This window comes from Alexandromys fortis, unplaced genomic scaffold, assembly GCF_014885135.2.
Source record: "Alexandromys fortis isolate MF-2015 unplaced genomic scaffold, M_Fortis_MF-2015_v1.1 scaffold_56, whole genome shotgun sequence".
Lineage (NCBI taxonomy): Eukaryota > Metazoa > Chordata > Mammalia > Rodentia > Cricetidae > Alexandromys > Alexandromys fortis.
This window is the reverse complement of record NW_026067935.1, coordinates 6,758,506-6,781,623: the sequence shown is the minus strand read 5'-3', so window position 1 is coordinate 6,781,623 and position 23,118 is coordinate 6,758,506. Positions and strand designations below refer to the sequence as shown.

The window sequence follows — 23,118 nt, the reverse complement described above, 5'->3', positions numbered from 1 at the left end:
ATTCTCTTAAGATGTACATCGATAGGGTCTCAATATGCTCAGTGGTGAGGCTCAGGGAATACTGGGAGGTGGCTATTCTATAGAAGGAAGGTTTGGAGAAGAAGGGCACCGTGCTGAGGAGGAAAAGCCATACTGTGGAACTAGAGGGTAAGACAGAACCAAAAACTGTCAGTGTCAAAACTGCCCCCGTTTCTTTCTGATTTGTGGGACATCTGAACGTATGCATTTAGTGTTTGTTATTTTTGTGCTTTGTGACGGAGCCTAGGGTCTTATGTAGCAAGTACCTTACCCTTCACCTAGATTCTTTGAGATGTTTTACAATACACAAAGTTTCAAATTTCTTTCTTTCTTTCTTTTTTTTGTTTGTTTGTTTTGTTTTTTGGTTTTTCCAGTCAGGGTTTCTCTGTAGCTTTGGAGCCTGTCCTGGAACTAGCTCTTGTAGACCAGGCTGGCCTCGAACTCACAAAGATCCACTTGCCTTTGCCTCCTGAGTGCTGGGTTTAAAGGCGTGCACCACCACCACCCAGCCTGTTTATTTTTTTAAAGACAGGGTCTTCCTATGTAGCACTGACTGTCCTGGAACTACATAGACCAGATTAGCCTCATATTCACAAAGATATTTCTTTCTGCCTCTGCCTCCTGAGTGTTGGGATTAAAACTGCACGCTTCCATGTTCGGCTCCAAAATTTCAAATTTAAAGTGTACACAGGATTTTAAGAACACACAGAGGTAGAAAAAAATAGGGCTGCAGAGATGGCTCAGCAGTTAAGAGCAGCACATGGTGACTCACAGTCATCTGTAGTTGAGTCTAATGCCCTCTTCTGGCATGCAGGTGCAGATGCAGATAGAGTACTCATACATAAAAAAAATAAATAAATCTTTTTTTTTTTGAAAGTAGAAAAATAATATAATTGTACATCTGTCATTTAAATTTTTATCTTCCTCGCTCTGTATACTTTAAATTTTGTTTATTTTTTAATGTTTATTTATTTATTGTATATACAGTATTCTGCTTGCATGTCTGCCTTCATGCCAGAAGAGGGCACCAGATATCATTACAGATGGTTGTGAGCCACCATGTGGTTGTTGGGAACTCAGGACCTCTGGAAGAGTAATTAGAGCTCTTAACCCCTGAGCCATCTCTCCAGTCACCACATTTGTTTATTCTTGTCTGTGTGTTTTAGGGTCTTATCCTTATCCCTCACTAGCCTGGAATTAATAATGTTAGATCAGGCTGGCCTCTCACCTCACTCCTGGAGACCTGCCTGCCTCTGCTTCCTTAGTGGCTGGGATTAAACAAATGTCTGGCATTTCTGTGTGTTTTCCTGGGTGGGGGAAGGCATGGATAATAAAACCCAGATACAGATACTGGGATTTAACCTGAAGATCAGAAAAGCAAAGCAGCCAGGCCACTAGAGTGCTCTTACCTCTAAGAAATCCTCAGACTGGAAGAGAGTGAGTTTCTGTCTCATCCGGCCTATTATTCCTCTCTAGTGCTGGAATTAAAGGTGTGTAACACCACTGCCTGGCCTCTAGTAGCTTAGTTTTACCTTCTGGTTTCAGGAAAGCTTTATTTGTAAAACATAAATAAAATATCACTGTGTGAGCCGGGCGGTGGTGGCGCACACCTTTAATCCCAGCACTTGGGAGGCAGAGGCAGGCGGATCTCTGTGAGTTTNCCCTTTTGATTGAATCAAGATTGACACTTTCTGCCAGGCGGTGGTGGCGCACGCCTTTAATCCCAGCACTTGGGAGGCAGAGGCAGGCGGATCTCTGTGAGTTTGAGACCAGCCTGGTCTACAAGAGCTAGTTCCAGGACAGGCTCCAAAACCACAGAGAAACCCTGTCTCGAAAAAGAAAAAAAAATATCGCTGTGTGTGTGCACGCACACAGCACATGTGAGAGAAAGAGAAAATGTGCTTAGGTATATGTGGGGGTAGTCAGGACAGCTTGTGGGGGTTATTTCCTTCCTTCCACCATTGCTATGAGGATGAAACTCAGGCCATCAGGCATAGCAGCAAGTGCCTTTGCCTGCTGAGCCATCTCAGTGGCTTTCATGCTTTCTAAAAGCATTTTAGAGCAAATTTAAGACATAGTCTTTCACTTATAGACACTTCAAGATGCATCTCTTTCAGGTGTGTAATTTCTTTGGAGGGACGAGGCAGGTCTTACTATGCAACTAGTCTAGAAATCACCATCTTCCTGCCTCCACCTTCTAAAGTACAAAGGCTATGTACATGTGGCACCATACCCAGCAGATGGGGACGTATAAAAAGACACCTGTAATAACAGTAGCACGCTCAGTGTCCTCTAATGACTGACCATCTGCACTAGCTCTCTCCCGCTTACTTGACACATCTGCTTTCTCTCTGTTCAGGTCAATACCCAGCCAAGGTCTGTCCTTCGCATTTCCTCCCCTAAAGTCCCTCTAATCAGAGTTCATGGATTCTTCTCTCCTTCTCCCCTTTCCTCTTGGCTTTGAACTCACAGATCCCCCTGCCTGTGCCTCCCCAGTGCTGGTACTACAGTCGTCTTGTTTGTGGTTTGTTTGGAGGCTGGGCTAGAACTGTGTCTCAGAGCTCTTCCCTCGCTGTACTGGGGGGGGGGGTCCCCTCTCCCTTAGGGTCTTTAACTGGTGTTTGGATCTGGGGACTGACTTGACTCAGCTACTGAGCTTCTCCCTAGTTGGAAGCTATCATTTTTTCATGGTTTCTTCAGCCGTTGTATAAGCCACCTCGTGGATTTTGTGGCATCTATGTAAACAGTGTACAGGTCAATAGACTTGAAGTCTATCCCCTAACTGTGAAGTAAGAACTCGGAACTTACGTTTCCCATTTCAGATCAGGGAGCATTCCTTGGACATGCTGTCTTTGTAGTTAAAAATATTTGAAAGCCGTTTAAGTTATGCTGTTTTTGTGTCTCTGTTCAAAACCCCAAATAATAATAATTTTTAAAAAGGTCTATAAGAATACTGTACAGGGATGGAGAGATGGCTCAGTGGCTCTTCCAGAGGTCCTGAGTTCAATTTCCAGCAATCACATGGTGGCTCACAACCATCTATAGTGGGATCCGATACTCTCTCCTGACATACAGGTGTACATGCAGATAGAGTACTCACATATTTAATAAATCTAAAAAAGAAAAATTACAATACAAAAATACCATAAAATATAATTTTTCCCTTTCAAATTTGACATTTAAATATTGACCAGTTGATTGTGTGTGTGTGTGTGTGTGTGTGTGTGTGTATGAGTGTGTACATGGCCAGTTGCAGGAGGTAGTTTCTTCTACCATGTGGGTTCTGCTGATTGAACTCAGGTCCTTTACTCCCTGAGCCATCTCACTGACCTCTGAACTGCTTTCCTGTTAAAATAACATTGCTGGGGTGTAGCTAGTTGTATGGTGTGTGTCGGGCATATGCAAGGCTCTGGATTTCATCTCCATGGCTAAGAACCCCACCCCCAAACCCAAACAAACAAACAAAAAATACCAAATCTTAATAAAGTATAATTTACATACAACAAAATGAAGACATCTCATTAAAAACAACTTTAATGTGGGGCTAGGGAGGTGGCCGAGTGGTAAGACCCTTGTTGCATAAATGTGAGGACCTGTGTTCACACCGCAGCATCCACATAAAGCCACGCGTGGACGGGTGCTCTACACTCCAGTACTGTGCGAGTCCTGAGGCCTGTCGGCTGCCAGTCTAGCTCTAGATGCAGAGAGACTCGATCTCAAAGGATTACATGGCATAGTGAGAGAGGACACCCATGCCCTCCTCTGGCCTTACTCGCATGCGTTGGCACTCATACCCGCACACATAAGCACACAACACGAATGTCTTCAATGTCTGTCCTCCTACTTTAATGAAAATCCTGCTGATTCAGTAGCCCTGGTCGTGCTTGTGTAGCCATTGTAGTAGCCAGTGAGAAGAGAGAATCTACTGCAGGAAGTTCCCTGAGAGCCCTTTGACGTGAGGCCTCTGGACTCTGATTTTTATCGCTGCAGACTAGTTATGCCTGATGCAGAGCACTGTAGAAACGCAGCCACACAGCATATACTTTTCTCCATTCGGTGCTGGGAACCAACACGAGGCCTCCCCTCCAGCCTGTATTTACTCTTCACCTTTTTCTTGGTGTTTTAAGATTCAGCCATGTTGTTGGTGCATTGGTACTGTGGCCTTCATTGCCAATTGATAGCCCATTGTATGACTGTGTGTGCATGTGGCGTACACTTGTATGTGCCGGTACACATACATATGTGTGCAGATGCTGATGGAGGTCAGAGGACAGTGTTGGGCAGTGTTCCTCGGGTGCCTCTCACCAAGTAAGCTAGTCTGGCTGCTCACCTCTCTCTGCTTCCCCACCTCTGAGATTTCCAGCATATTCTAACACACTTGCATTCTTTCTTTTTAATAATAAAATTTAATCCTCCTGCCTCTGCCTCCTTCAGCAAATCCTACCAGTGTGCGCCACCACAACCAGCCACACTTGCATTCTTTAAGATTATTTTTACGGGTGTGACTGTTTTGCCTGCATTGCGTTGTGCACCACGTCTGTTCAGTGCTCGGGAAGGCCGGAAGAGGGCGTTGGATTTATGTGAGATCCGATCTGCTCCCTCAGCTCTGACGCAGAGCCCTCTCATTTTGGCCTCCATGGTGTGGATCTGCGTTTGTGAGTTATCTCCATCACAGTTTCCAGCACGGTGCACGGTGACTGAGAGGAAAGTGCAGGGAAAGGGACAAAGCTGTGACCTCAGGTCTAGATTGAAAAGATACGGAAGCCGTGCGAGGCTGGTGAAAGAATTTTGAGTTGAGAAGACCCAGAAGAAATATCTAATCCTAATACTTCACTTTTTTTCTTTTTTTAAAAAAAGAAAAACAAACTTTTTTTTTCATTTTACATACCAATCCAAGTTCCCACTCCCTCCCCTCAACCTCACTTTATAGATGAGGAAAGGTGATTAAACCCATTACTCAGCATTCCACAGCCAGGATCAGAAAATCAGTTAACTGAAGAAAACAAAAAACAAAAACACTGGCTCCAAACAGAATATTTTCGGATGGATTAACTGGTTCTGGAGATGTCAGGAAACAGAAATGTACCTGGTAACAAGTTTCACACACTTTCCCCCCATTCCTTTGAACTTGCTAACGCTAGAAATAGGAAAAGCAAACAGTTTTATTTAAAAAAAAATGCTAAAAATATTTTTTAAAAATGCTTGTTTTTGCAACAAGGAAGCAGGGCAATGTTCTGAGCAGCAGCTCCCCGCTCTGAGGCCGCCATCCACAGCTAAAGACAAGCGCAGCGACTCTGTGGACAGACGCTCTCCTGCCACACTGGGGGGCTCCAACTGCAAGGCTCCTGTCCTTTGACAAGCACTGTCACTTTGTGACTCTCCCAGGGACTTCTGCATGGCTACAAAATGGCGCAACTCTAGGTTTTCCTTTTAGCTTTGCATAATAGCAGAGAGCCTGTTTACACGGGACAGGGACAGCAGGCCGCAGAGGGACAGACCACACTCCTTCATGTGTGCTCTCTTATGGTGTTAGTGAACAGTTGATTGGTGCAACAGCTCGTGGGCGGGCTCAGAGGACAGCTTGTAGAAGACAGCTCTCCTTCCACCATGTGGATCCTTGGGGTCCAACTCAGGTTGTCAGGCTTGCTGGTGGGAACCTTTAGCTGCTAAAGACACCTCACTGACCCCATTGTTAGATATTATTTGGTTTTTCAACCAGTGTGAATGTATGAACTATTCAATAACAACAATAACAGCAGAACCCCAGTAAGTAGACAGAAAAAAGGAAAGAGTAAATTGCAGTACTGCTGGCCACACCCAGGGCCACCCCTCACTGTAACTGAGAACGGGGCAACTCAGCCCTAGACCAAGCGTGGCATTGTGATTAATACACAGGACTGGACATTCTATTTATAAGCTTAAGATTTATGCCTGTAATTCCAAAATTAGAGGATCATGAGATTAAGGCCAGCCTGGGCTACAAAGTGAGCCCCTGTCTCAAAAAACCAAAAAAGTGGTCAGGCATGGTGACACATCCCAGAGCTCACCAAGTAGGCTAGTCTGCCTGGTCAATGATCAACCTCTCTGCATCCTGCAGCTCTGGGATTACCTGTCCATGTTAACATTTTTGGTTTTGTTTTGAGAAAGGGTTTCTCTGTGTAGCCCTGGCTGTCCTGGAACTCGCTCTTTCTGAACCATCTCACCAGTCCCTCTAAGGCCTTTGAAAGGCATTCCTGCTGTGTGTGTGTCTGGTTGTCTAAAGTATTTTTAAATTTCTGTAACCTGGATACTAATTCTGGAGTTGTTTTCTAGAAATTAGAAGTCTCAGAAGAGCCAGAAGACAAAAACACCCTTGTCAGTCATTGAAGGAAACAAAGTCAACTTGGACATTCACTGTGGCTATGTGTAGGTCACCTTTGCTGGTCTCGCCTTATATCAGAGTTGATATTAATAAGTAACTGGGAACGTTGATAATGTAGTCAAGGCTACACACTCATCTGACCAGTAATTCTTCCTCTTTTGCCTGATCTACTTTTACCACAGTTAACTTGAGTAGAATGCCAAATACTTGTAAGAGAAATACAGACCAAAATTGTTTTGTTCTTAATACTGATAATTTTATATCTAAGGAAGTTGGCGTATAAATCCAACTTTAAAAATTGGGATCTTAGCCAGGAAATAGTGGCACACGCCTTTAATCCCAGCACTCAGGAGGCAGAGGCAGATGGATCTCTGTGAATTCAAGCCCAGTCTACAAAGCAAAATCCAAGACAGCCAGGACTACACACACACACACACACACACACACACACACACACACACACACACACACACACACACACAAGCCTGTCTTGAAAAACAACAAAAAGCTGGTTAGTTGGGCTTCAGCCACAGTCTGCAATCCCTATGGGGAAGCTGATGCAGGCAGGATTACGTGTCCAAGGCATCAGATAAACCTAGTGAGACCCTGCCTCAAAAGGAAAAAATGGGGTGGGGCGAACTCGAGGCCAGACACATAGTAGAATACACCGTGGTGTTTCTACTGCTCCTCGGAAGTTAGGAAGACTGAAGCAGAAAGGAAGATGAGGCGCTGGAGGTCAACCTGGGCTTCGCTTAGTGAGACCCTGACCCAGAAAATACAAATTTCAAAAGGCATCTAAGTTTACATTTGTGGATTGCTTCTGGATGTCTGTCTAGAAAGAGTCCTGTGACTTGGACCTTTGTGAGCCCAGGAGGCACTTTCTTGGGTTCCGTTTGCTTCCATCAGACCCTCATTCCAAGTGTGGACAGGGGCATAGGCGCCACAGGTGTCTCCCGTTAAGCACAGGAGTCTTCAGTAGGAAGGCAGAACATCTGAGCAGCTCTGCCTGCCTCCCCCTCGCCCTTCTGTCCCCCCCCCCCAGTCTCATTGCTGGGAAGGTTTCACATATGTAGTACAGCGTGAAGCCTTGCTGAGTAGAGCCAGGATGTGTAGTTGAGGTCTCAGACGCCAGGAACTCCTAGGCGCTGTGCAGTGCTATTTCCTTCTCGTTTTGTTGACTGCTTTTGTTCTCTCCCAGAAGCAGGATTCTCACTGGAAGGCAGAAAGTGGATACCATACTTCACCTGAAGACAAAGAGGATTGTGATTCTCACAGAAGCAGCCTTTATTACAAAGGCAGCAGAATCCCAAAGTTTACTTTTTAAAGCGACTATATTTTGTTTTTGATGAACCATTTTTGTGTAAAAAATATTTCCATGCCAAAGAAATGAGGTCTTACTCTACACACATGTTTGAAACTATGCTGAAAGAAAGAATGAAAAACTCTGTCAAGATGCAGACATGGATTAATACCAGAGAAGCTCTTTAAACCCGGTACTGAGAACCCGTGCATGTCAAGTGCTGCTCGAGCTGATGCCTCCTGAAAACCTGGGTCTATATTCACATGACAACTTCACTTCTCAGAGTCAGCTCCCAGTGTGTGATGTAGTGTTTTCTTCTCTTATGGTTTTGGCGCTGGACTTTGTTGTGTGGATGGGCGTGAGATAAGAGGGTGTAAAATGTTTGCAATGGGACACTGGCACCTTGCTGGCAGTTAAGGCCAGTCAGTCCTCAGGCGACAGCTGCATCTTGTCTGGCTCTGTAGTAGGCAGTTCACTTACACAAGACAGCACTTGCTGGAAGATCAAGTTTTATATAGATTTTTAAAAATACATTGAAGACTAAAAATTCTATTTTAACTTTAAAAAAATATTTTTTTTAAAAAAATTGCACTATTTGCCTTTCTCCCTTCTACCAGAACTGATCCGTTTCACTCAATAAAAGTATTTTTAATAATAAAAATAAGTTTTTGGTTTCCTTTTACTATGCAAGACTAAAACAAGGAACTTTATTATGTATTTTTGGTTTTTTGAAACAAGGTTTCTTTATATAGCCTTGGCTCTCCTGGAACTAGCTCTGTAGACCAGGCTGGCCTTGAATTCACAGAGATCTGACTGCTTTTGCCTCCCAAGTGCTGGGATTAAAGGTGTGTGCCACCACTGCCCAGCTAACAAGGAACTTTGAATGCATCTTGGCAAGTTAATTTCTCAGGAAAGTATTCTTTTCAGGTGTATTGTGCTGGGTCAATGTCCCTTTGTTAGAGACTTCAGGGTTTCTTGAGAGATGGTTTTCATGAGAAGGAAAGCTGCTCGGCTCACCTTTGTGATGAGGGTGCTGGCAAGAAACCGAATGCAGAGCTGATTCTGAGCCAGCCCTTGCCAAATGGGAAACCCACAATGCCTTTGGAGAGGCCCCAGGTTCCAAGCTATTTTGTGTGATAGGCTCACGGCTGCTTCTCCACTTGCCTGCAGACAGGGAACATCAATTAGATGCTCCGTAGGAAAACTTAGGGTAGAACAGGATTTGAAATACTACATTATTTTATAGCTAAATGTAAGTTTAGTTTATAGGCTTGAAATATCTATGATACCTATGTACTCAAACTTGTGATCTTCCTGCCTCAGTTTCTCAAGTGCTGGGATGACAGGAGTATACCACCATGCCGAGCTTTACAACACCTGTTCTTATGCAACAAAAATATTACGAATTAATTAGCAAAATTCAGAATGGCAGGTTTTAATATGACCAACTCCTCTGTCTTGACATGTTATATTTATATAGGAGCACTTTCTCGTGTATGTAGGAAATAGTAGCAAGATGAACTAGTCTTAAGGATTTGCATTTTGTCATTATCATTCTAAGACCAGCATATATCAAGAGGCAACTGAATTACACTATAATGTCTGCCAGAAATGATCTCAGCATTGGAAAAGACTGATACAGGGTATTTTTAGAACTTCTGAACAGACCTTTTAAACAGAATTAGAAACACCCCCTCCAAAAGAAATTCTGAATCAAGATTATATGTAAATACTTAAAGCAGTTTACCCAAAGGTGCCAAGAGGATGCTTAGAACTGAGACTATGTAGTATGAGGCCAAGGAGTGACTCGTAGTTTCTTCTGTGTCCCTGGTTTGTAAGCCTCTGCTGGTCATGCCTCTAGCTTTCTTTCCTTGAAGACAGTGGATGTGATTTTGGTAGTGCACATGGCAGGAAGGTTCATCACTTAAGCCTCCAGAAGGGTGATCCTAGCTAGTAACTCTGAGTTCTGAAGAACAGTGTATAAGTCAACTAAGATGCCAGACACATGCATCAGCTTGAAATGGGTGGTCTTCCAGAAGAGTCTGTTGGGTGCACAGTGAGACCTCTGGGTTCTCAGCCAAGTGCTGCTTAAAACAAACAAGGATCTGTAACCCCATCCACTGGGGAGGTTGGCAGGAGGATGGCAAACTGAAGGCCTGCTTAGACTACAGGTGTGTTCAAGTCCATCACGGGCAACTTTAGTGAGACCCCATCTCAAAACATAAAGTAAAAAGGGGGCTGGAGCTGGAGCTTAGCGATAGAGCACTTTCCCCGCATGGTACTCACACATTCTCTATGTGCAGCTTTGCCAGTCAGGGAGATAACCGTAAGCCCTGCTTACGTTCTAGTAGTAGACCGTAAGTAATCCCAGGGAAGACTGGTGCTGGGAAGTAGAATGCTGAGATTCTGGGACAGAGGTCGGGGTGGAGGCATCAGGGAGGCTTCCTAGAGAACTAGCATCTGCACCAAGAGCTGCCAGATGAGCAGACACCCATCAGGCAAACAGGAAGAAAATTCCAGGTATAGTAACAGCATGTGCAAGGTCCCTGGGGCTCCGGAAGGAACATGATGCCTGTACAGACGTGGTAGTCCGGGATGGCGCAAGATGAAACCAGAGCGGGGCGAGGTGGATCCTACCTGTGTGTCAGGCAGGCAGTGGCTATTACCGCATAGTAAAACTGTGCTGTCTTCCTAAATTCTCCCACATGGGGTCTATCGTATCCCCCTGGAGGACGATTAAACAGCTGTATGAGGGGATTCACAGCCTGTTAGTGACAGCCAGTCATGGACCAGGTCCCTTTGCTGAAGATGTCTAGAGATGAATCTTAATTAATCAAAGGGGTTGAGTTTGCATCTTTGTACCCCCAGGAATGCCCATTTACGACATAAGCCATAGAGTAAAGTTTTCGCTCTGTTCTCTGGGGCTGGTTTATTCTTTCAAACCTTCGTTTTACGCTCCACCACTTTTATTTTAGTTAACTGTATAGACCAGGTTGGCCTCATAATCATAGAGGCCAGCTGCCTCTGGCTCCCAAGTGCTGGAATTAAAGGTGTGTGCTACCACGCTTGTCCTCACACTCATTTTTTAAAGTTAAATTTTATTTATATGTTTATTTTGTATATGTGTACATGTGCACACCACAGCTTGAAAATAAAGGTCAAGAGGACAACACACAGGAGTTATCTCTCTCTGTCCATCGTGGTGGTCCCGGGCATTGAACTCTCATCAAGCTTGGCAGCAGGCACCTTTACCTATAGACCCAAATTGCTGACCCTCATACCCATTTAAAAACAAAACAAAACAAAAAACATGACCACGTACCAGGTGCTCCGCCCGGCGTGGAGAGCAGAATGCTGGTGACACAAGGCAACCTTGACCTCCAGAAACTCAACAGCTCTTGAGTAAAAGCTAGAGAGACTCCAGCATCACGTCATTGGTGTGCTTGTCAGAGTGCGCCGGCTTGAAACCAGCAGACCGGAGACCACATCCTGAAAACATCATTTTGCAGTTGTATGAACCCGGGCTGAACTTCGGAGCTGTCCTAACCTCTTTAAACCTTTTTCTTAGTCTGTACAAATACCTCCAAAACTTGGTTAAATGAGATCCTGCAATCCTGATGACTGCGTGGCGAGCACCACGCCTAGCACACTAATGCCTCTGTTTACTGAAAAGAATGGGCGTGTCTGATGACAAGCTGCCGTGGGGACTGTGGCCTGGTGTATGCATCAAAATTACAGAAGAATTGGTTTTGTCCCATGTGAGAAGAAGTCAGAGAGACGGCTGGCACAGAGGAAGACATTTATTTATTTATTTATTTATTTATTTATTTATTTATTTATTTATTTATTTATTTATTTATACCATGGTCGTTTAGCGAATTGCTGAGGATTAGGGATAATACATATAAAGGGTTTAGCCCCATACCTGGCAAATAAATGTATAGTAAATATTGGCTGTTGTTGTTACTCTATTGTTATTCTAGCAAAAAAGCTTTTCAATGATCGGTATTAGATAGAGCATGGCTAGTCTCATAGTATCGAAGAGAGCCTTGTCCAACTCAGCAGACGTCAGCACAGGGAGGAATTAGCAATGACAAAGAAACGGTCCCTCTGGGTCTTCAGAGAGCTTCATCTAACCTGGGAAGCGATGGTCAGGTATCTGATTCAATGTAGCATTTCCTGTAACAGAGGGGCTGGAGAGATGGCTGGGCTCAACCAAAAAGACAAAGAAGCCTGGCGGTGTGGCTACTGACTGAACACAAGGAGACCCAATTTGCTCCAGTTCCCCCCACCCCCGCGATTGTAAAGGGAGACGGGGGGGGGGGGGGGGGCAAGGTTTGGCAGAAGAAGGTATAAAGCAAAGAGTAGGTATTTGGTCCGTCAGGGGGCGGGGTGTGTTGGGGAGGTCTGGGGAGCTAGAGGTGTGCAAGGAGGTGGGGACAGATATGCAAAGGGTATTCCCAGTGAGTCCCGGGGGACGAAGCAGGGTCTTGTGGTTCAGGGAGGGGTGCTGGGTAGGACGTCCCGGGGGACCAGAGAGCAGCAGGGCAGAACGTCCTGGGTGACAGAGGGGTGCAGGGCAAGGTGTCCCGGGAGTCCTAAGGGACCAAGGTGGGTGCAGGGCCCGGGCTACCCGGAGTCCTAGGGTTGCTCAGGGGATGCAGGGGGCGGGGCACGCCAGGAGTCCTGGGGGGCCGGAGGGGGCGGGGGCGGAGCGTGCAGAGCCGGGGAGGGCGGGGCGCCGGTTGGACTGCCCGAGTGGCTGGCGGGAGGGGCGGCGGCTCCTCCCCGCGTGGCGCGGCGCGCGGCCTCCGGGTGCCTAGGCTCGGGCTGGGCGGCGACGCCTCATTCGCGCGGAGCCGGGACACGGGACACGGTCGGCGGCAACATGAACAGCATCAAGAACGTGCCGGCGCGGGTGCTGAGCCGGAGGCCGGGCCACAGCCTGGAGGCCGAGCGCGAGCAGTTCGACAAGACGCAGGCGAGCGCGGACGCGGGCAGGGCGGGCGGCGGCGGTGCGGGGCGGCCCTCGGCGCGCTCGGCCCTGCGCGGACGGTTGTGGGTTCCGCGGCGCGGGCGGCGCAGGTGACCGGAAGCCGCGCAGCTGCCGGGGCCGGGCTTCGGGGATGCGGACGCGGCCCAGGTGCGCACGGCCGCGCGGGGCCCGGGGCGCCCTGAGCGCCCCGCCGCCTTCCCGGGGAAGCTCCCTGCTCTCTCTGCTCTCGAGCTGTTTCCACGGTCGCACAGTATCTTATTACCTGCTGGGTGAAAAGTTTCACGTATGTCGCCAGACTTGTTTGCCCGCGCGGGGGCCCACTTATAAATAGGCTGCCACCCCCTCGTTAAACACAGGCGCCTGACAGACGGAAACTTCCCAGGCTCCTTCCTGCGCTCCCACGCGCCGCTCCTCTCCCAGGAGAGGGCCCGACCTGAGAAGGTGGCCTGGAAAATTAAATAATGCCCTGGTACGCATTCATTCATGCATGGGTTTTGGGTTCTAGGACCCACGAGTGCAGGTTGCTTTGTCTATTTTTTTTTTTAAGTCAGGGTCTCATGTGTTCCACGCTAGCCTTGAACTCCTGATCACCCTGCTCCCACCTCCCAAATGCTGCTATTGTAGACGTCTACCACCACGTCTGGTCCCCTCCTTTTTGATTTACAAACTCTGCCCTGTTCTTAAGTCTTGGGTGGATGCGCAAGGGGGCGCGGAGGGAGGGGTCACTACTTGATGATTTGCTAGACTAAGTCAGCCTAGATCGAAATGGCTGCATTTTCTACTTAAACTTTAGCACTGAAGGAAGCCACAGACTCCTCCCACCTGTGTCTAAAGCAGGTTGGTGATATTTGCATTTGTGGGTGCCACTGGCGAGTTCCTTCCCCCTTGGCCAGAGCAGAGAGCAAGGACTCCTGCGGTTGCTTTCAAAACGAGTTAGCACAAGCGGTTTCGTTTTGAAATAGGAGAAAAACGTGAGATCTAACCTTTGTGCCTCTGACAGACAATGATAGTAATAAACTTCAGGACGGGAGTGCTCCGTGCATGCCAAGTGCTGGTACCAACCTGGCTGCAAATGATTAATTTATCCATGTGATCCCCATCTGGTCCAGCCTGGATCACCCACCATAAAAACAAACATGGCGTTTGATGTGAAGTCATTAATACATAATTAATTGTGCTAGTAAAGTTGCAGAGCCTAGGGAGACGGACTGTTGGCACTGAGAATCTGGGTGTTGTCAGGAGCTTGATCTGTTCCATGAGTTTTAGAATTCCTCTCCCGCTTTTGAGCAGGTGCAGAGAAAGCTCTGGTGGCTACAGGAAGAGATGGGGGAGGAGATGGGATTTTAAAGGTCAAGTTGATTGATCTTCCACTTAAATGATTATGTCAAGGGTAACCTTCCTGAATGTCAGAGGGACAATCTCTGATAGAGGACCACATGAGTTTGGTGGCTGGTTTGTAAGTCAGGTGGTTCTTTTTGCTTCCTTTGTTCATTTTTAAAACTCTTAACTGCATTTATCTCTTGTGTGCGTGCACGACAGCCTGTGAGTGGAAGCCAGGGGACGCGTGCAGGCATTCTCTAGTCCTATGTGTTCAGATCCAGGTTGTCTGGTTTATCCGCAAGCGCCTTTACCTGCTGAGCCGTCTTGTGTGCCCTCCTTGAGTTTTTGAGGAATTGAAAGGGTTGCTCATGAATAACTTTGTACTAAGGAGTCATAGGGCTCACCCACTCCAGAGCAACTTTTTCATAGACGAGAGGGAGCATCGGGCCTGGCTTCACAGTGGCTTAGCGAGGGATGTAAGAACGAGGTTTCGTAAGTAGTTAATATTTAATTAGATCATTCCCAGAAATATCCAGCAAGCTGCCGGCCAGGCCTTTTGCAGGAAAGGCCTAGAGAGCCCTGGTTACTGCTTCCGTGTCTCCTTTGGGATAGAAAATAGCACATCCAGTACTGGGACCTGCTTCCCTTTGGAACACACGGCCTGTCTTGACATTGACAGTGGCGGGTGGCGGCCATGGAGCAGATAGTTTAGCATTGAAATTCTCAGCAGTCTGTCAGTCTCTCCTCTTGGGCTCCCGGGGCCAGGAGGAAGAGGAATGCTTACATGTTTGCTCTGTGGACAGGACACGCCCTGTTTTGCACAGAGCTCTGTGGTTTACCTCTCAGGAGTGTGGAGGGAGGCAGTCATCCTTCCTTTTGGCAGCTGGCGCTTGAATTATGAGCTTCTGGCCTCAGTGGCGTGTCCCAGAGACAGTTTGCTCAGCCCCATTACTTTAATCCCTTTGTCCATAAGACCCCTTTTCAAAATGTCATGTTTTGAATATAAAATGCTACGCAACTCATTGTACCTGTATTCTGGAAACCAGACCTTTAAAAAGATCGTGTGACATCGTAGAACACACTTGTAGACAGGGTAGACCTGGTCTCTTGGCTGTGATCCTGGGGGCGGGGACCAAATTGCCTGACTACAGAGCCTGCTTTTTTCTTTTTTCCGCAGAAGACAGGGCTGGTTCTGTGTTTCTGGAAGAGTATACTGTGAGATACTGTGTGGTAGGTTGAGTCATGCCCCTGCAAAGATGACCACAGTCTAACTAAATGTGTTATTTGCGTAACTCAGATTGTTGTTGGAGCCAAGTTGCTCAGCCACTGATCTTGAGATAGGAGGTTGTTGTGAGTCACCAGGTGGGCCCTGTGTAGCAAGGGTCCCTAAATGCAGATGAGGGAAGCAGGAGAGGCAGGTGGTCACAGTGACAGGAGATTAAACTCTGCTGGCTGTGTGTGGCTTTGAAAGAGCCAACGGCTAGGGAATAATACCATCCTTTATAAACTGGAGAAGGCGAGGAACAGAGTTCTGCCCTAGAACCTCCAGAAAGAAACACAACCCTTTTAACCTTGCGATACCCATTCCAGGAGCTGGGAATGTGGTTCAGGGCATAGACTGCTTGCCCAGCACGCACGAACCCCTGAATTTTAGCCCCAGCACCATATAGCTCTATTATGGTGGTCCATGCCTGTCACCACAGGATTTGGGGGTTGGGGACGGAGAAAGAGGATTAAAAGTTCAAAGTTATCCTTAAGTAGAAGGCCTGTGCATGGGCTATGAAAACATCTCAGACTTCTGGACTGCAGAACTGTAAGCTGTTCAGTGCTGTTTACTAAAAGTGTAGCGATTTGTCACAGCAGCCAATACACACTGCCCAGTGAACATGGACCTCTCCACCCCCTCCACCCCTAAAGTTCACAATCTGGGACCTCTGAGAAAGAAGCCATCTTTGAAGCACACCGTGGCCCACGCTGCAGCTAAAAGCTGCGAATATGATTGTGTTTTCCTCTCTGTGGGACACACAGTTGCCCTTTGGTTTGCTTCTCTGAGCCATGAATTTACCCGCAGCATACAGAAGCCGAGGCCAAGGGAGCGGCCTCTTCTCAGGTCAGGATGAGAGAAACCCTTTAATCATAGTTCAGGGTTAAGTCCGGGGAAACTCTGGCTCCAGAGGTGAAAGGGTGAGGGCTGAGGCTTTCCCACAGGGGAGCCAGGTGCTGAGGCAGCAACAAATGGAAATAGTTCATACCTTCGGTTTTCCAGGTCAGTTACATCCCTCAGCAGCCCCCAAGGACCAAAATCTTGTAAAGATTGACATTTAATTGACAAGTCCTGACTTCCGGGTGCAGCTGCGATACAGCAGCCCTGCTGAGTTAGACACAAAGAAGGGTCAGGCGAATGCTACAGTTTAGGTCACCTACTGGCCTCTAGACAAGTTAACAGGCAGGTGAAGTGAATTTGGGTTGTATCTTTGACTTCACCCAGCACATCCCGAATAAACCCCTCTCAACACTGGCACACTGTTAAGTGTGAATGGGGTGTTTCTCGTTCTGCTCATCCCTGGAGCCAGCCCTCCCTGCATTCAGCAGCTGCCTGTGGACATTGCAGGTGTGAGGAGCAGCCAGGCCTCGGTGACAGCATTTGGGGGTGATTTGGTCAGGGGGCAGAGCCCCCAGGCCTTGGTATCGTGCAGAATTTTCCTCAGCCAGGTGAGTCTCAGAACCTAATTACTAGAGGCAGCTCACAGGGGTGAGCAGGTGTTTGGAACGTGCTCTAAGTTTCTATTGGTTGAAAGCAGTTCTGGGATCCGTTCGGGTCCCATGCCACATTCAGGGCTGTCACTCAGCCCTGGTCTGCTCCTTGCTCAAGGCGTGGCTCCTTGAAGCTCAGCGGAAGAGCACTTGCCTATGTAAGTTTGATTCCAAGCACTGCAGAAGTAGGGAGGCGTGTGACTATAACATGTTACTACATACTCGGAATATTTACAATAGTAGAAAAAAAAAAAAACCCAGCCCCGGAGTTGAAGGAAATCCCTAACCACATGGTGGATAGCCGAAACTTGCAGCTCTGTCTAGCTGTTATAATTGGTGCTGGCTGAGGCCTTGAGGCCTGAAGTGGGCTGTGTCCCCAGGAGAAGGCGTATGCCTATATCACAACAGCTGGCCAAGCGAGAGGAGACCCCTGTCCTACAGGGAAGAATAGACTGGGCTCACAGACACTTTACATCCTTAAAGAGCATGGCTGCAGCCAGGTGGGCTGGGCTAAGGGACACTTGTGAGGCTGGGGTGGAACAGGGCTGCCCGTTCCTCACCTTCTTGCCTTTGCTTCTGTGCCCTGGGACACACTGATAAGAGCACATCGACTACATTTCTTGACCTTGTCCTGCAGAATTGGGATATACAGTAGGAGGGGCAAAAGTCACCTTAGTACATTCCTGGAATGAAAGGGGTGTTAGCTATGGAAGTGTGCCGAGAAGTTAAGAACCTGGGTTGGGGGCTGGAGAGATGGCTCAGTGGTTAAGAGCACTGCTGCTCCTGCAGAGGACCCAGGTTCAATTCCCAGCTCACAACTGTCTGTAACTCCAGTTGTAGGGGATTCAACACCCACATACAGCTATGCATGCAGACAAAACACCAATGCATATTAGATAGATAGGTAGATAGATAGACAGACAGACAGATAGATCCCATATTTACATTAGATAGATCCTATATTACATTAGATAGGTAGACAGACAGACAGATCGATTAAAAAAAGATCCTGGGTCAGGCCTGGCTCTGTCACATCACTGCTCTGTGCCTTAGTTTCCCCATTTTCAAGACAGTAATAATGACACAACCCTGCCCCAATGGAATAGCTATGGGTATGTGCAGGGTGTAGCAAATGTGTTAGCAGATTGTATGCAGGAAAGCCAGCAGAATTGAAGGAAATAGAAAGTGTCCTCATGTCCTGAGTTTAGCCAGCTGAAGGGGACAACCAGGTCGGACTTCTGGACAAAGGAACAGAGCTGGGTAGCGTGTCTGGAGCTTGGTGCACTAGGCACCATCCTTCAAGAAGGAGTGTCAGGTGTACTATCCAGCGTAGGCCTAGCCATCCTTCCGGTGATGTGAAGACCATAGGGACTCCAGGGAGTTTGGGATAGAGGAGCTCAGGACTCCCTGCAAACCTGCCCCCTTCTGAATGAGGAGGAGACTCCTCTTTGACCCAGCTCCGAGACCAGTGTCCAGCCTCGGCTGTACAGGAGCCTGTGAATGAAACCCAGCCGGCCACTTGATCCTAGCAGCTGGGTCCCTGCCGCTGTGAGTGGAAGCCCTGTGGGGTTTAGACCTGATTGGCAAGGGACAGGGAAACTCAGCTGGCTAACCTGAGCTGCCTGGCCAGCCTGCCCCCCTCCTCCGCCCGGGAACCCCTATCCATTTCAGCACTCACTTGAGCATCACTTTGTCTATGACAGCATCTGTCTTTCTCTGCCTGAGCTTTGCTTTCCTGTGTGCTCCTGGTTCTGATGGCATAATGCACGGTGTCGTCAAGTTCTCCCGTGTACGTGCCCTGGCAGAAATCAAGATACTCTAGACCAGTGGTTCTCCACCTTCCTGATGCTGTGGCCCTTTAACACTGTTTCTTATGTTGTGGTGACCCCAACCAGAAAATTATTTTCTTTCCTTCTGTTTTTTTTTTTTGTTTGTTTTTTGTTTTTTGGTTTTTTTTGAGACAGGGTTTCTCTGTAGCTTTGGAGCCTGTCCTGGAACTGGGATTAAAGGTGTGCACCGCTACCGCCTGGCTCTTTCTTTCTTTCTTCCTTCCTTCCTTCCTTCCTTCCTTCCTTTCTTTCTTTCTTTCTTTCTTTCTTTCTTTCTTTCTTTCTTTCTTTCTTTCTATAAAGATTTATTTATTTATGTATACAGTGTTCTGCCTACATGTAGGCCAGAGGAGAGGACCAGACCTCATTACAGATGGTTGTGAGCCACCATTGGTTGCTGGGAATTGAACTCAGGACCTCTGGAAGAGCAGCCAGTGTTCTTAACTGCTGAGCCATCTCTCCAGCCCCAGAAAATTATTTTCATTGTTACTTCATAACTAATTTTGCTAGTATGAATCTTAGTGTAAATATCTGATATGCGGCTCCAAAGGGGTCACAACCCACATGTTGAGAAACGCTGTTCTAGAGAGATACACCTCTCAGCTTGGACTGGTGAACAATGGACCCTGAGAAATCGGAATTTCCCCAGGAATCTCATGCTGGAAGAAGGAAAAGGCTGGGAGCAGGAAGGGGAACTTATTTCCTGAGGAGATTTTCAGTTCTAAGGGCTTGTCAGATCACCTTGCAAGATGAGAGTGGAGCCCAGACAGTGGGGGGTCAGTGGTGGGCATCCTGACCCTGGCCCTCTATTTAAACTTCAGTCTGACTGAAAGTGGTCTTGAGGAGGTCACTGGATCCTTCCCAATGTGGCCACATTAACTATGTCTTCCTTTTCTGCTCTGTACTATAGATTTGGCTGTTTTCATTGGCTTTTGGAGGTTGGGTGACTGAGCAAATTCAGTGACGTGGACATACGACAGTTAACCTGCAGAGCAGGAAGAAGTGGGTAGTTGTGGGGCTGGGTGTATGTCCATCTAGGGTCAGCTACCGTTCAGATACACCCACCGCTGTACCCACGATCCACAAGCGAGGGCCATGTGTCCTCCACAGGGCTACACCACACTTTAAGAAGGACAGCCTTGGGAGCAGGCAAGCCTGGTCCTGCTCGGCATGGCCCACCATACTGGAGTGAATGAGCCCACGGAGGAGGACATTAGTCCCGGTGGGAATTTTTTCTCTTCTTGCTAAGTAAACATAAGACTCAAACTGCAATAGGTTTGTCTGCCTGGGCTGAGTCAGTCCTCTGGCTTGTTGGACAGTCAGGTTCGTGATGACATCACCAGTGCCTCCCTAGATGTCCTGTCCATCCAGATTCTGGCCCAGCAGAGGTGTGACTCAGGGCCATGCCTTTCTGCCCTGTGTTCCACCCACAAAGTCTGGAGCTGGGGTGGCGGCGGGTTGGGCCATGAATTTGTCAGTAGTGACCAAAGGGCAGATTCTTTCCCCGGGCTTTCATCCCGTCCTTTGAGGTGTGGATGGTCATAGACTAATGTTTGCATTTCTTGAATGGTCGAGTAGTGGAGGCCAGGACCAAAGGGCCAGGAGACTGGAGTGGAGTGAGATGCAGTTGAATGAACCAGGGCCAGTCGCTGCTGACTTCCTGTCTGCTGAAGTGATCCAGCTTTGGCCTCTGCGCTGCTTTGCATGTGGCCCCAGCTACAGAACTCCTGTGTTCATGGTCATCAATGGCCTTTGAGGTAGCAGAAGTGTTTGAATGAGAACACTCTGTCCTCCAAGCCAGGCTTTGCACTCACAGAGCAAAGTAACTCTCCGCCCTGCCAACAGCCCCGAGCCTGGGCTCTCGGAGGAACCTGCCTGTCCCTGCCAACTGCTGCTGGTAAGCCTCATGATAACCGCACAAGGAGGCTTAAGTTGATTCATTTCAGGGATGATTTTAAAAATAGAAATTGTTTAATAGCGATCTTAATAATTAACTCTAGCGGCTCAGTTATTATGAAGAAAGACGCTGCCTTGAAGTAGGCGTGCTTAGGTCTGAACACTCTTGTGCCGCAAGTGCTCCCTCTACACGTGTCCACAGAGACTTATTGACTGCCCTGGAGATGCTGGGGTGGAAGACGCGCTCATCCTCCGTGTCTAGAGCGGTGGTTCTCAGCCTTCCTAATACTTCGACCCTTTAATACAGATCCTCATGTTGTGCCGCCCCCCCCACCTAAAATTATTTTCATTGCTACTTCATAACTGTAATTTTGCGACTGTAATTGATTGTAATGCAAATATTTGGTATACAGGATATCTGATATGTGACCCCTCAAAGGGCTTGCGACCCATAGGTTGAGAACCACTGGTCTAGGGAATTAGGTCCAGGACCTCTGAAAATACCAGGATCTGAGGGACCTGGAGACATACATCTTTAATCCCAGCATTCAGGAGGCAGATCTCTCTGAGTTCCAGGCCAGCCTGGTCTACCTAGTGAGTTCTAGGCTAGCCAGGGCTACACTGTGAGACCCTGTCTCAAAACAAACAGACAAACCAGAATCCGCAGATGATCAAGTCCGTTGTATAAATGTGCAGTTTTCACGTTTGGTTTATATACATGCACTCACATAATTTAAATCATGTACCTGATACAGTATCAGTTACATATATATATAACCTGTTATTCTCTATTGCTCAGGGACTTATGAGGACAAAACCTGTGTGTGGGCAGTCCAAATGCAGATTTTTCTCCTTGAATATTTTAGTTGGTATTTGGTCGAATCTTTGAGTGTGAAACTCATGGATGGGAGTCGGGTACCTGTGTGTTCATGGAGTTGGAGACAGGGTGTAAGTGGTCATCTAAGCAGACAATTTCAGTGGACAAATGGTCTTAATGAAACTAACCCGGACACAGCCAGGCGTGGGGATGCACACCTTTAATGCCAGGTAGAGGCAGGTGGATCTCTGAGTTCCAGGCCAGTCATGGACTGTCTCAAAAACAAAAACAAACTAACAAAATCTAGAATATCTTACAGCTACAGGTGGCTGCTCTAGTCAGGGTAGCTGTGGACAGGCTGCCGAGAGGCTCAGCGCTGTGATGGGAGGGCTGGTTCCCTGAGGAGCAGGAAGCAGTGTGGGGACAGTCCTAGAGATGGTTTGACAGGTGCTGTGTGGTGATTGGGTTTTCCTTCTGTTTGCTGGGGATGGAGCTCTTGTCTAGAGCTGACAAGTCTTCGATTCTGCCTCACAGCTGGGGGAGCTAAATCAGGAAGTGTCTGAAGTGGTGTCTGCCGGTATGTTGGGGTATCAGCTGAGGCACTGCAGCTCACAGTGGAGGAACTGGGTGGAAAGGGCCTCCCGCCTTGGGTGTGTGGGCTCCCGGGAAAGAAAGCGGTAGATCCAGTCCACGCTGACTCTGTGCCCCCTGAGCTGTGGGGCTGTGGGTTGCAGAACACGGTGCTGACACTGAGCGTTGTCTGAGGGCCTCATGGCCCCCTTGCTCCTCCATGTGCTGGATGTCCACAGCCCTGAGCCCCTTTCATGGGGCCTTAGAGCTGGTGGGACATCACTGAACACACAGCCCACCTCTCACCCATGTGCTCGTGTAGGAAGTGTCTCCTGTCTCCCCCCAGTGCCCTCTGCTGAAACAGGACCCTCAGGATGCCTGCTGGGGACCCTTGTAGGTCATGGTCCAGGGCTGTTGGCAGGCAGCTCTGGTCTTCTCAGGAGTCAGCGACTTCATTTGACCTGGTCCAGTTATCCTTCCTAAGGTTTGGTTTTTTGTTTTTTGTCTGAGACAGAAGAATGGAGTTGTCGTGGAAAAGCAGGACAGGTACACCCTGAGAACATGGACAGGGGCTCCCCTAGGCTTTGGTTAAGTCTTTTTGGAGGTTTGGATGTAAGTTTGAAGCTGCTATGGGGATCCAAGGTAGGGAGGTGAAGGCCAGGTTCAGCATCAGGAATCCAGCACCAAGGCATGAGACTGGGGACGGGACCCAGCCTAGCCCTTATAACCCATGACTTCCAACACTTCTACAGGCCAGAATCCATGTTCTGATTTGTCGTTAGTCCAGGTCTTCTGTGTTTGGGGACCCTAGTAAGTTTGATTTTAGGCTAAAAGGACACCTACATGGACGCTTCTTCCTGAACTGTCCCTTCAGAGAACCAGAGAGGCTGCCTAGGTCATTCTCCAGAACCAGGAACCTGGGAGTGAGTCCTGCCAACCGCTTGTAGCTGAGGGACAGTGGGCAGACATTCTGCCCTTCTATGCTGCTCTTCCCGTGAGATCACAGCACACAGTCACGTGAGGGTCCTGTTGCGATGGTCCAGGCCTGGAGAGGTGACCCGGTGCTTTGTTTCTACGACCTGGGGGAGTGGCTTACTCACAAAGCCTCAGTGTCCTTAGCTGCCCACTTCTAGGGTTTCTCCTGGAGACCCGGTGAGGAGCCCTGGCCAAGCACCTGGCATAAGATAAACTCAGAAAATGGGTGGGATCATTATGTTACTGGCCCTGTGGCACACGTTGTAGGTTCTCGAGCGTGGC

General features: G+C 48.0%; 2 protein-coding genes across 2 annotated transcripts in view; both read left to right on the top strand.

Annotated features, from left to right (window-relative positions):
- The window catches only part of Ccdc62 (coiled-coil domain containing 62), a 47,350-nt gene extending 39,071 nt beyond the window's left edge, over positions 1-8,279 (top strand). The window contains exons 11-12 of the mRNA XM_050146635.1: positions 6,331-6,423; positions 7,578-8,279. Coding sequence (XP_050002592.1) covers positions 6,331-6,384 — 54 coding nt within the window. The 3' untranslated portion in view covers positions 6,385-6,423; positions 7,578-8,279. The remainder of the gene's footprint in view (positions 1-6,330; positions 6,424-7,577) is intronic.
- A 4,158-nt stretch (positions 8,280-12,437) lies between these two features.
- Positions 12,438-23,118, top strand: part of Hip1r (huntingtin interacting protein 1 related) — a 31,114-nt gene continuing 20,433 nt past the window's right edge. The window contains exon 1 of the mRNA XM_050146529.1: positions 12,438-12,660. Within this exon, the coding sequence (XP_050002486.1) occupies positions 12,568-12,660 (93 nt within the window). The 5' untranslated portion in view covers positions 12,438-12,567. The remainder of the gene's footprint in view (positions 12,661-23,118) is intronic.